Source organism: Notamacropus eugenii, chromosome 5 (genome assembly GCF_028372415.1).
Source record: "Notamacropus eugenii isolate mMacEug1 chromosome 5, mMacEug1.pri_v2, whole genome shotgun sequence".
Taxonomy (NCBI): Eukaryota; Metazoa; Chordata; class Mammalia; order Diprotodontia; family Macropodidae; genus Notamacropus; species Notamacropus eugenii.
In genome coordinates, this window is record NC_092876.1 from 56,594,828 (window position 1) to 56,608,638 (window position 13,811).

Genomic DNA, 13,811 nt, shown 5'->3' on the forward strand with positions numbered 1-13,811 from the left:
TTGTTGTAGTCTCATACAAGGCATGTTTGCCATCGACTATCAGCCCTAGAGAGCAGGTCCCATGACCTTAGATTAAAGCCTTAGATTGGTCAGAAAGAAGTCTTAGGAACAGGACAGAAGGTTTGATTTGGGACAAGATTGGATGGTCCAGGGCTCCGTCATCTGCTCCCCCCCAAAAAACCCTCAAACCTATAACTCCCCAGATTGCATTACTTAAACCACAGTCAAAAGAGTTCTAGACCCAGAGTTAAATGGACATTGGATTACTCAACTCCCTGTGGGACTTTGCACATGCCCCTTAGCCTTTCTGAGTTGATCTCTTTCTGGGCAAAATGGAAATTCAGCAATATTTATTTATTAAGCAAACAGCTACATAACAAGAATGAGAGGCAGCATGACATAGTGAAAGAAGCCCTGCCCTTGAAGTCAGAAAGACATGACGCACACTGGCGCTGAGGCACACTGTGAGACCCTAGCCAAGTCACTTACTTCTCAGTGCCCCAAGAAATGTTCGAAACTTCAGTTGGAGAAAAGGTGCTGGTCTGCATTGAAGTCGTCTCATGAGAGGTCTGTTCATACCAGTGAAATCACGGCTTGGACCAATTCCTCCGCCCTCCCCAATCTTGGGAGGTAGTTGGGTATATATGTCGAATCTAGCTATAACATAGGTAACATACCTATTGCAGATGTAAAATATATATTACATGTAGCACCTATAATTGAATGTGCAGAATATATTATATCATCCAGAATATATTGTAAGTGCAGAATATTATGTGTGCAGAGTATTTATTATATTGAGTTAATATTATATTATATTAATTATATTATGTCAGTATTACATTGAGTCAATATAATTCTACAATAATTCTATAATATATTCTACATACCTAATATGGTCAGTTATTGACCATATTATGTGTGTAGAATATATATTATATATGTATTATGTATATTCTACAATGATTCAGAGTGTAGATGTGTATAGATGTGTGTATGTGTATATGTATGTATGTATGTATGTATGTATGTTTGTAACAAGTATATCTGTACACTACAAATCAACCAACAAACATTTATTAAATGTTTGTTACATAACTAGTGCTGGGGATGAGAAAAAAATAAAGCAAAAACATTTTCTGCCTTCAAGGCACTGACATTCTAATAGAGAATCTGTTACTTCATGCAAACCCGTTTGGTCAGAAAGAGGAGGAAGGCAGGGTGTACAAAGGCTACATTATCTGAGAATAATAATCTGTGATTAGCCATTCCCTTGCTTGCAGGACATGGTGTCTGGGCTTTGAAGTCTATTCATTCTTGGGCTGGGCAGGGTACTCCTCAGGGCTGGCTCCGTCCTGGGCTTGGCTGACATAGCTACTATAGCTCTGTAGTTTGCTGGCCCTTTCTGCGTTGACTCTTCTGACCTTTCAAAGTTCACAAGGTCCATTCCATTTCTGATACTCACTCATCCAAAATTGAGAAAGAATTAGACCCAAAGAGAATGCATGGCCACATGGTAATTGTGGTAGGAAGATGTGACTGCTATTATACCTTCTTTTCCCCTTCCCCAGAGGCTCACAGTATTTCTTCTTTCTTCACAAGGGGAGATAGGCAGATTTCATCTGTTTGAGTCTTTTGTATGACATCTAGCTCTGGTTCATTAGCCAGTTAAAGGCTATTTGTCCTCATGCAGTAAAAAAATTGACAGAGAAATGTTAAAGGATACCCAGATGTCCTCACAAGAGGGTCTCCTCCATTATCTCCCCACCAACTTAAATCAACGGCAGTCAGAGCACTCTGTGGATGCTCTAAGGACTGGGCATTCATTGGACAATTCCCCATTATAAGAAGAAAGGAGGCCACAAACAAGCATGGTTCACCCAACCAGGAAGATGATTAAGTTAGATGTATAGTATTTAAAAATACTAGATTTTTATACAGAAAATCTCGATTGAGACCCCGACTCTTCTTTCTGTCTGTGTGACCTTGGGCAAGTCGCCTCACTGGTAAAATGAGAGAGTTGGATTAGATGACCTTTGGAGGTCTTTCCACTTCCAACATTTCCAAATAATAAAAGAATGGATTGATTACTGATAACAATGACAGTGAAGACGAAGCTGATGATGACAACAGTGATGATGACGATGATGATGATGACGATGGCAATGATGACTATAACAATGATGATGGTGGTGGTGGAAGTGGTGGTGATGATGATAATGACCATAGCAACCATATGGCAATAACAAAATTTAACACCACAAGCATCGTTTGGGAGAGGATCAGAGAATCTTAGAGTTGGGAAGGACTTTGAAGGTCATCCATCTAGTCCAACTAGTGCTTAAACAAGAATCTACTCTAACATATCTATGAAATGGCTATCCAGCCTCTGTTTGAAGATCCCCAGTGAGGGTCAATCTCCTTCTACATTTCTAAGACAGCCCGTTCCTCTTTTGGACAGCTCCTATCATTAGAAAGCATTTCCTGACATCCTGGGGTAGGCTAGCAAATATTTACCAACTAGCTCTATGGATAAAAAAAAGAAAAAAAAAGTGCGATAGATATACTTTAAATGTAATCTTCATCATTAACGGGTTCTCCATCACTTTAGCCTAGACAAGCAACAAAACAATAAATCAAGCCCTGATTTGTCATGTTTACCAGTGTCCTAGGTGTAAACACCCACACAGATAATTTAATAGTTGGTTCACTGGGGCAAGTTTAAGCCAGCTCCAGCACAGTCCTCAGCAGTATCTAACCTGCAAGAGCCTCTTTGGAACTTCCCTGTCTTAGTCCTGCTTCTGTCCTCTGGGACCCTCTTCCACCTGTGGACCTTTCAAAGACTTGAACCCAGCCGTCATGTACCCTTTGAGTCTTCTCTGCTTCACACTGAACCTTCTTAGTTCCTACAACTGATCCTCATTGGATGTGGACTTCAAGGCCCTTCGCCCTCATGGGCTCTCTCATTTGGACACTTCCACCTCACAATGTTCTCACAATATGATGGCCACAGTGAACAAAGTCCTCCAGGTTTTGTCTGAGCAGGACAGAGAACAGAGAGGCTCTCCCTTTTCTATTTATTCCTGAGAGTTAAATCATAGTCTCTCTCCCTCCTTATCTCCCTCCTTCTTCACCCTCTCTATTCATCTGTCTCTATCTATCTCTCTCCTCTTCCTCCTCCCACTCCTTCTACCTTTCTCTTTCTTTTTTCCTTCTCTCCTTCCCTTCCTCTTTCTCTTTCTCCCTTCCTTTTTATAACTTTCTCCCCTGTTGTTGAGGTTTCATGATGTGTTGTGGTGGAACCATCTCAAAGAATTCAGAATCAGACCGCCTCTAAACCAAGTATAGGCATTTAGTGAGATTGATGCCTCTCATGAAGTGGGCTAAGTTCCAAGAGGAACCAGCAACTTCAGAATAAGCAAAATGGATTTTTATAGGGTAAAGATGCAATTCTGTAACAGAAATTATAAATATTAAAAAGGCAGGAGGGGGTTGTTAAGGAATCGGGTAATAGGGGACGGATCTCAGCCATCGTGAAATTGCATATGCAATAGCCCAGAATGCATACAGATAAACACATTTTGGGGGGTATGTATGTAGGATAATGATATTATAATAAGCCTGTATATGTCATAAATTCACTCAAAGTCAGTTTTTTTACTCTTACTGCATGGGCGCCTACTTAGGGAAAGTCCCTTCTATTGTTTTAGGGGTCCACATCTTGCTTGGGCATCCTGGTGGTGCTGCTTTCTGATTGGCTGAGTATTGTGGTCTTGTCTCAGACTAGATGGATGTAGTTATGGTTGAGAGACACATCTGCTGTTTCTGTGGAAAATATGAAGACTGGGTCTGGGGGCAGTGTTTACCTAGAAGCTGGGATCCAATTGCACAGACGTGCTCCCTGTTTCTGTGAGAAATATGAGTTCAGGGACACACCTGCTGCTCTTGTGAGCAGTGAGGTATATACAAAGAAGTTAGGGTATTGAGTGAGAAGGGGGTGAGTGGCTAGGTAGGGGCAGTGGCCAGCTGTTCAGTGGGGTCCATAAGAAAGTTAGAATATTGGAGGCAGTTCTATTAGGATTCCACCACTTCCTTCCTATTTATTGCTTTCTTTCCATCCATCCATCCATCCGTCCATCCTTCCTTCCTTCTTTCTTTCTTTCCTCTTTCTCTTGATAGATTCAGAGGTGGTTCCTTTCTTCTGGGTTGCCTTTCTACATTCAATAATCTTTTCTGGAGTGAATAACTCTAATACTAGTGGTTCATCAATAACAGTCTCTACTTGCGTCACATTGGAAATTCTGGATACAGCTTGTTAAAGATTTAAGCCAGTTTGGAGCAGTAGCCAACCTTTCTTAGTTTAGAACTGCACCAGGCTGCCCTGGTCGGGGCAGCTCTTTCATGGTTGCTCTTGCTCAGTCCTTTCACTTTGTGACCCCATTTGGGGCTTTCTTGGCAGAGACACTGGAGTGGTTTGTCGTTTCCTTCTCCAGCTCATTTGACAGAGGAGGAAACTGAGGCAAACAGGGTGAAGTGACTTGTCCAGGGTCACACAGCTAGTAAATGTCTGAGGCCAGATTTGAACTCTGGAAGATGAGTCTTCCTGACTTCAGGCCTGGCACTGCCTAGCTGACTTTGTCATGATTATTAAAGATGTCTCACTTTCAGAAATACTGCTCTGTGGTTCCTGGTACTAACATAGCTCTGTGTGTCCCTTTGTTGTCTGCAGAGAAATTGGATGTGGGGCCCCAATGGACAAGGTGCCATCCTGCTTGTGAACTGTGACAAGGATAGTCCCAAGTCTTCCACAGTGGATGCTGAGCTGGAGAAGGTGACGAGCTGCAAAGGTAAAAGACTGGTTTAGGATCCTGCTCTTGGGCCAAACCTGGGGGTGGAAATCATTTGAAAGGGAGAGTGTGCCTAGACCAGGTGCTTCCACAGTCATTTGGCCTTCTTGAATCACAAGATGACAGAGCTGGAAAGGCCTTTAGAACACAGAATGTCAGGGCTGGGAAGCGCCTTAGAACAAAGACTATCTGAACCATACTAACATCCTGAGAGGTCAGTAGTGTAGGTATCATAATTCTTATTTCAAAAATGAGAAAACTAATGATCAGAAGAGATGAAGAGTCTCTCTTAAAGTCAGAACTGGCACAGGAGAGAGCTGGGATGAGAACCCAGGTCCTCTGGCTCCTAGTCCTGCACTTTTGACACTACACTAACAGTGAAATTACTCTCATCAGAGACCCCACATCAACATCCTTTTTTCTAGGTGGCACAAAGGATACAGCTCATGGCCTGCAGTTAGGAAGATCTGTGTTTGAATCTGGCATCAGAGACTAACTAGCTGTGTGACCCTGGGCAAGTCACTTATTCTACCTGCCTCAGTTTCCTCAATTGTAAAATGAGGATAATAATAGCACTTACCTTGCATAGTTAAGAGGAACAAATAAGAGAATATATTTTTAAGTACTGACCAGGGTCTGGTACATAGTAGGCACTTAAGAAATCATTGGTTTTTTTCTCCTCCCTTCCTTACAGATCTGAAAGACATGTCCCTCATGATTCTGAGCACACAAACCCCAAAGAATTTTTTTGCCCAGTACGAGCTAATCCTACACGTTTCCAAATTTGAGATGGATAAAGTGAGAGTCTTTCAAGCTGATCGTGAGTATGCCCATGATGATTGGCTACCATCTAGAGTGTCTCTGTTGGTTAACATCCAATGATATTTTCAATAATTTGTCAATAAGTCAAGTCTTTCAGCTTGGCTCAATCTCCTCAGAAACAAGTCATGACCCATTTCTAGGTTGGAATGTCTTCCCCGGGGGTATTGAGGGAGAAGATTCAGTAGGGTGTGGGTTGGTGAAAACAGAGCTTACCAAAGATCAGCGATAGCTAGAAGAGTAGCACGACCTCTGAAAATCAGACAGACAGACAGGCAGCTAGGTGGTTCAATGGATAAAGCAAGGAACTTGGAAGCAGGAAGGCCTGAGTTTGAATCCTGCGTTAGCCATTTATTAACTGTGTGACCCTGGGCAAATCACTTGACATCTCTGGGCCTCAGTTTCCTCATCTGTAAATATTAGCACCTATCTCAGAGGGTTATCTTGAGCATCAAATGAGTTAAAATTATGTAAAGTGCTTTATAAACATTAAAACACTTTATAAATGCTAGCTATTGTTATTATTAGAAAGATGGATGGATCATCCTTGTAAATAAATTCCCCCACGGTGACAGTGGGTCCACTTCCTTATTGTTTGTTGGGGAGGAATGCCTGTATGCAGGAAGAAAAAATACTTAAAATTAAAAGTAGGAAAGGGATCATAGATTAAGAGGTAGAAGATGACCTTGAAGGCCATCAAGTCTAAATCCCTCCTTTTTTCAGATGAGGAAACTGAGTCCCAGAGAGGTAAAGTAATTTGTCCAGAGTCACATGTGTACTAAGTGTCTAAGACAGGATTTGAACTCAGATCTTCCTGCCTCTGAGCCTAGGTCTCTCGTTTGGTCTGTTCTCTAACTAAGACCTCAGGCAGCTTACAGAGCAGCTCAATGCATAAGACTTTCCCCAAGGACACATTGAACTTAGAGGATGAAGAAGCCATAGGGAAATCCACCAGGTTTCACTTATCTGTTTATAAGATGTGACACTCATGTCACTCTCATGTGCCCCCTAAAGTTAACACACTCAACTCTAGTACAATGAGGCCAGTGGTGTGCTAGCGGCCAACTGAAAATGGCGCCTAAGAATCAATCATTAAAATTTCAGTGTGAACATTTATACCACGGAAATTGGCAAATACTACAAATCAGGGCTTGATTTATTATTATGTTCATTATCTAGGCATAAGAAAGTGATGGAGAAATATGTTAATAATGCATGTATCAAATAATATTTTAATAACTTAAAAGTGTCATGAATACATCATTTCACCCTAAGACTCAGTTGTTAAACACTCGCCAGCGCATTCCTGAATGAGTCAATTTGAGAACCCCCAGCCCAAAACCTACTTTATCTCCGCCTTTATAAGCTACTTACAGACAAGCTCAGAGTAGGAGGAGCAAGTATCCGCATTAGGGATGCTGGCATCAGCCACTGTCTACCTGCCCTCACAGCTCTGATGTCCTGCCTTCTTACTGGTGTGACAGCACATGGAACACAGACCTTTTATCTGCCCTCTTCTCTCTCCTAGGGAAGAATCTGTCAACCAACTATAACATGGTCTTGGGGCCAAAGATGCCATCTCACGTCCTAACGGTGCTTGACGGCCACCAAGAGAACATCTTTTATGTAGAAGGACTCTCTTTCCCTGACGTTAACTTCTCAGGACTTGTTTCCTTCACTGTCTCGTTGATGGACATCTCTAATCTGGTATGACCTAGAAAGGAGCTCTGGAGTAGATCCCAGCTCAACAGGCTGGGAACACTGACACTCTGGGACAGTGGGGCATAGCTGGGGAGAAACACAGCTCAGACACTTAACGAGACTCCTTGGCTTTACTCTCCCTTCATGCTTTCTGATGCTGCTGGAATAATTTTTCTTATAAACAAATCTGTTGATAATATTCCTCTGCTAAAAAAAGAACCAAAAAACTTCAGAGGATCCCAAGAATAGATTCAGAATCCTTTGTCATACATTGGGGATGGATGCCACCTGATCTTTGCAGTCTTATTTACATATACTTACATATAAACTTCTTGTCCAGTTGTTTTAGTCATGTCCGACTCTTCAACTCATTTGGGGCTATCTTGGCAAAGATACTGGCGTAGTTTGCCATTTGCTCATTTTACAGATGAGGAAACTGAGGCAAACGGAGACGTGACTTGCTCAGAGTCACACAGTTAGAAGGTGTCTGAGGTCAAATTTGAATTCATGTCTTTCTGACTCCAGACCTAGTGCTCCATCCACTGCCCCATGTAGTTGCCCCACATATATATACACATATATATGACACATATATGTAAATATATATTTACATCATATGAATATAAACATTACGTATATAACATGTACATATAAAACACTCATATTTATATATTTTACACATCTATCCATCCCTTCACCATGTCCTATATTCTCTCACCTCTGTGCCAGCTCAAGCTGGTCCAGAGACAAAATGCCTACTCACCTTCTTCACCTGTTGAATTTCTGCCCATCCAGTAAAGCCCAGCTTAGACACTGCCTTCCCCAGGAAGCCCTCTGTGATCTCCCCATCTGCAGCAACCTTCTCCCTCAGACTTTGCTTTCAACATCTCTAACTCAGTTTTCAGGCCAGATTGTGCTTATGGTATCTGTGTTTATACCTCGTCTACCTAAGACTATGATCTCCAAGAGAGCTGGGATCACGCCACATCTAAGCTTTGCATCTCTCTTAGCGCCCAGTGTAGTGCTCTGCACAGGTAGGAATTAAATGAATATATGCTGAATGAATAAATGGAACTGGAGATTACAGATACGGCTGATCTGCCTGGGCCTTCATCAAATGAAGGAAGGTCTGAGCGACCCTCCACTTATCTGGTGTGGAGGTGGCAAAGAGTTCTCCATGTCTTTTCCTTTTCCCTCTTGCAGCCTGTCCCAAAGGCTCTGCTTTTCCAGGACACTGTGGTTTTCCGTGTGGCTCCCTGGATCATGACTCCAAACACTCAGGCTCCCCAAGAGGTGTATGTATGCAGGTGAGAGAGATGCTGTCCCACAGTGAGAGTTGGGAAGGGTGCACGCCCCAGACCTTGGAGGGCTGTTGTAATCACTGTCCCCACTGCTCAGAGCTTTTCAGGATATCTCTTCCCTTCACCCAGGATCCAAATAAAAGACTATCATAATGATCTGCCACTTCAATAACTTACAACCCAAAGAGAGACCCATCAATCAATGCCCACAGCTCCAATCTTGTGCCTCTGAGGAGGGGAAACGGAGGGAAGGAGACTGGGAGGGAGAAAAGGACACTGGATGGCAGATGAAGATACTATTAGATTTCAAGTTTAGACATTAGAAGGGACCTTTGAATATAGACTATTAAAATATAGAAAATTAGAGCTAGGAGGCACCCTAGGACACAGAACGTAAGAGGTGAGAGGAATCTTAGAATACAGAATATAAGAGGTGAGGGGAAAAAATCAGTACTGGGAAGGGCCGTGGATCAGAGACCGTCAGAACTGGAAGAGATGGTAGAACATAGAATGTTAGAGTATGGAATGACTTTAGGACCTAGAATGACATTGCTGGAAGGGACCAAGAATCATAGATTTAGAACAATAAGGAACCTTAAAGGTCATCTTGTCTAACTCCCCTCATTTTATAGAGTATGAGGTGCAGAGTAGAAAATGATTTGCCCAAGGTCTCAGAAGGAAGTGGCAGACCTGGAATTCGAACTCAGATCCTTTGATTCCAAACCTAGAGCTGTTTTCCTACCATCTTCTCCTGGAACCTCAGAACATCTAATGTCAGAGACAAAAGGAATATTGGAGACCATACAATCCAATTCATTCATTTTACAGAGAAGGAAACTGAAGTCATGGTGGTAGAATCAGGATTGTGACCCCCAACAGCTGTGATTCTAAATCTGAAGGTTCTCATCAGCCCTGGGTACTGTTTCTCAGTCAGGGTCAGCAGGAAGCTATGGCCAACTCTCCTACTGAGAGTTTCTTGTATAGAGAGAGGGGATCAAATCTAGTCTTGTGTTCTTTGGACTTCTCTCTTTGCCCCCTTTCTGATGTGTGCTGAGATACAAGTAATGGGGTCTGTTCATGGTACTGTCAATATCTATGTCTCCTCTTGGAAGTATGATACAGGAGAAGGCAGAGATATGTAGTGGAAATAATTGATATAACAATTTAAGGTAATACCAATATTATCTCACCTGATTCCCACAATAACCCTGAGAGGTAGGTGCTATTATTACCTCCATTTTACAGATGAGGAAACTGACTTACAAGAAGGGTTTGCTCAGAGTCACACAGCTCATAAGAGTCTGGTGCAGGATTTGACCCCAAGTCCAACTTCCTATCCACTGAATCACCTAGAAGTTTAACTAGAAAGAACAAAGGACTCAGAGTCAGATAATCTGGGTTTTAGATCTAGATCTGCCATTTTTCTCTGTGTGACCCTGAACAGGTCCTTTTCCTTCTCCCAGCCTCAGTTTACTTATCTGTAGCATAAGGGGATTGGAATAAATAGACCCTAAGGTCCTTCTCATCCCTGATAGTTTGTGTTCTAAGGGTTTTTCCATCTCTGGTATTCCTAACTCTAACATCTTATGTTCAAAGTTTCCTTCCAGCTCTGAGATTCTGTCTTGAGGCCCCTGACAGTTATAACAGTCTATATTCCAGGGCCATTTCTATTGATATTCTTTGTCCCAAAGCCCCTTTCAGTCCTGACATCCTATGTTTCAAGGTTAATCATTGCCCTGCCAGCTCTGACATTCCACATTCTAAGGCCATCTCTTATTCTGACTTTCCACGTTCTAAGAGTCTGGCTATCTGTATTCTAAAATACCTCCCAGTCCTCATGTTCCATATTTTAAAATCTCTTTGTTCTAAGGTCCTTCTAGCTTTGACAGTATATATTCTGAGGCCCCTCTCAGATTTGATTTTCTGTTCCAAGTTTCCATATACCAAGATTGGACTAGACCCTCTGCCTCCTTCCTCCTCCTCAGGTTTGCTGAGGGCTCCCCAAGACTGGCTGATCTGAGTTACTCTAGGACATGTCTTGAGATGGGAGTCTATGTTTTCAAACAGAGAATGAGGAAGAAGAGGGATGTCACCTGTCTTCTTTTCCTACTCTGCCATGGAGCATATTTGCCTTTAAGATGGCATTTCTCACCTTGAGGCCCTTGGACTCCTGGTGGCACTGAAGGAACAGGACAATCCAAGTCACTGATGTGTCCAGTTCCCAAAGTCCCTTGGGACAAGTGGTTCTTTCTTGGTCTTTCCAGGATTTATGATAATGAGAACTTTGTGGAATCTGTCACTGCTCTGGTGAAGAAGGCCAAATGCAAGCTGACCATTTGTCCTGAAGAAGAAAACCGGGATGACATATGGATGCAGGTGACACTAGCTGGTCTACAGTTGGGTAGACTGTGCCTGTACCTGTGGCCTGACTTCTCTAGGGTGCAAGCCCAAGGGGACTCAGAAAGAAAGTGAGGGTGCTCAGTGTGACTCCTAGAACTCTGAAAACAATTGTCCTCTCTGCAGTATGGCAGAGTTGGGTACAGTAAGGGAGTGGGGATGCTCAGTGTGACTCCCACACTCGAGAAACTCTGAAAACAATTGTCCTCCCTGCAGTATGGTGGGGTTAGATACATGATGTTACTGTTACTACCAAAGGGCAGCTCTTACATTTATGTCAATTATCCTTCTGTTCCTTATAGGATGAAATAGAGTTTGGTTATATCCAAGCCCCTCACAAGATATTTCCTGTTGTCTTTGACTCACCCCGAAACAGAGGACTGAAAGATTTCCCTATCAAAACTATTCTGGTATGTTGCTTTTCAGTCATGCCTGACTCTTTGTGAAACCATATGGGGTTTTCTTGGCAAAGACACTGGAGTGGTTTGCCCTTTCCTTCTCTAGATGAGGAAACTAGAGTGAAGTGACTTGCCCAAGGTCACCCAGCTAATAAGTATCTGAGGCTAGATCTGAACTCAGGAAGAAGAGTCTTCCTGACCACCTACTGATGAATTAATTAGATTCTGAGCAGAGACCTTGTTCTTTTGGGGTCTATTCCTATTTGAGTGTCTAGAGGTAGGGTATAGATATAGATATAGGGTATAGGTCTAGAGGTAGGATATAGATATAGGGGGAAGAGCTTACAGTCTTTATTGAATGGATAGATGGATAAGTGAATAATGGGTGGGTGGGTGGATGAATTTGGAGTCAAGAGACCTAGGCTTGTATCCTACCTCTGAAACTTACTAGATGTGTGATCCTAGGTGGAATTCTTAGCTTCTCCAAGACTCAGTGTCCTCATCCCTAAAATGAGCATAATTTTCAGGCATGACCTTCCTCTCTTTTTATAGAAAAAGGCACATAAATCTTAAAGGGCTACAAAAAACGGGAATTATTACATTCCCAAGTAGAGAATGGCTACCAGGTGACAAAGATCTCAGTTCCCTGTAGGTGAAAGTTTGGGTTGGTTAATGACAATTTTTACTTTGAAAGATCTTTGACTTCATCAGCTTGCACCCTCCACTCATTGACAAAGATAACAATCACTCCGTTTCACACACTGCAGTTCGATGGAGTGGAGTCAGGAATCCTAAAATCAAGGGACCTCTTTTCAAATACTGCCATTTACTAGCTATGGGATGCTAGGCAAGTCACTGAACACCTCTGTGCCTCACTTTCCTCATCTGTAAAATGGTTACACCAACATTTGTGCTTTTTAGAAAGGCATCATGGTGGAATGATCACAGTTCTGGCAAGATCAAGGTTCAAATCTTGTCTCCACTTCTCACTGTGTTGGAAAGTCACACCATCTAAGTCTCAGTTTCCTCTTTTGTAAAATGGGGATAGCAATACTTGTATTCCCTAAAAGGTCAGCATTATATAGTAGTGAGGATATTGGCCTTGGCATCTGAAAAACCTGAGTTCAAAACTTGTCTCAAGCACTTGTTGATTATTGGGCAAGTCAGTTAACCTCTCTGGGCCTCATTTCCTTCATCTGTAAAATGGGGATAATAGTAGCATATGAGGTTGTGGTGAGTTCTCCAAAAGGTAGCACATGCAGTCAATAACACACCACTAAAAAAAGAGGATGAGTCACTCTTGTGGAAGAGTCATTTCTATGGCCAGGATGGAAAAATGTGTACTCTGGTGGCCAACGTCCTGGCCATGAGCTCCTCTGCACAAGAGGAAGATGGTCCTGAGGTGGCATGCACAGCCAACCAATCAATCCAATATTATATGTCATATAATATTATATGTCATGTATACATAAATGTATATTACATGATAATATAGTATATATCCTATATATTATATAATATTCTATACTGTATATACATGTATACGCGTGTATGTGTGATATAGTAAATGTGATGTATACTATGTATCATCTAATATTCTATATCACATATACATATGTACACATATGTTGTGTGATATGTGATGGTATATATGTGTTGTGATGTGTGCTAGTATATATGATATATATGATATTTCATGTATGATGTGTGTGATTTGTGTCATATGCTTATATGTATCATATATTATATCTATTTCATATATTATATATATAGGGCACATTCACTCATACATATATGGGGCATGTAGCATAGCATATACAGGATATATATTACATATCCTGTATGTTATATGTTATATATCTCACATATACAGATGCATATATGTATATGTGAGAAACATACAGGGTAAATTCAAGGCAGCCTTTGAGGGGGACACATTATTAGCTCCAAGATTTTGTTACCAGTCAGGCTCTGCTGGAGGGTGAACTCCTTGGCATAACCTTCCAGAACGCAGCCCAGCTCTGCACCGTGAGATGGTTGTTTATTGTTATTTTTATCATCATTGCTGGCACCATTACTATTACTGCCATAATCCTCCTTGGCATGTTCACAGCTCTTTATTTTTCCCAGCACCTTCCTAATCCCAGTTCATTATGTACTCATCCCAATGCCCCTGAGGGATGGAAGGTAGGTTTGTCTGTCTGTCTGTCTACAGGGCCAGTCAGGGGCCCAGCCAGAAGGAAATCCAGGTCTGTGCCCACCAGGGTGGGCTATAGCATTGCAAAGACCCATTCCTGCCCAAGGATGAGAGCCCCCAACCCTCCAATGGATCATTTTTTGGTAGTGAC

General features: G+C 42.1%; 1 protein-coding gene across 1 annotated transcript in view; it reads left to right on the top strand.

The window, feature by feature from the left end:
* Positions 1–13,811, top strand: part of LOC140504277 (protein-arginine deiminase type-4-like) — a 46,840-nt gene that overhangs the window by 23,717 nt on the left and 9,312 nt on the right. Inside the window, exons 5-10 of the mRNA XM_072609049.1 lie at positions 4,730–4,847; positions 5,542–5,667; positions 7,195–7,373; positions 8,571–8,674; positions 10,933–11,044; positions 11,368–11,475. Of these exons, the coding sequence (XP_072465150.1) occupies positions 4,730–4,847; positions 5,542–5,667; positions 7,195–7,373; positions 8,571–8,674; positions 10,933–11,044; positions 11,368–11,475 (747 nt within the window). The remainder of the gene's footprint in view (positions 1–4,729; positions 4,848–5,541; positions 5,668–7,194; positions 7,374–8,570; positions 8,675–10,932; positions 11,045–11,367; positions 11,476–13,811) is intronic.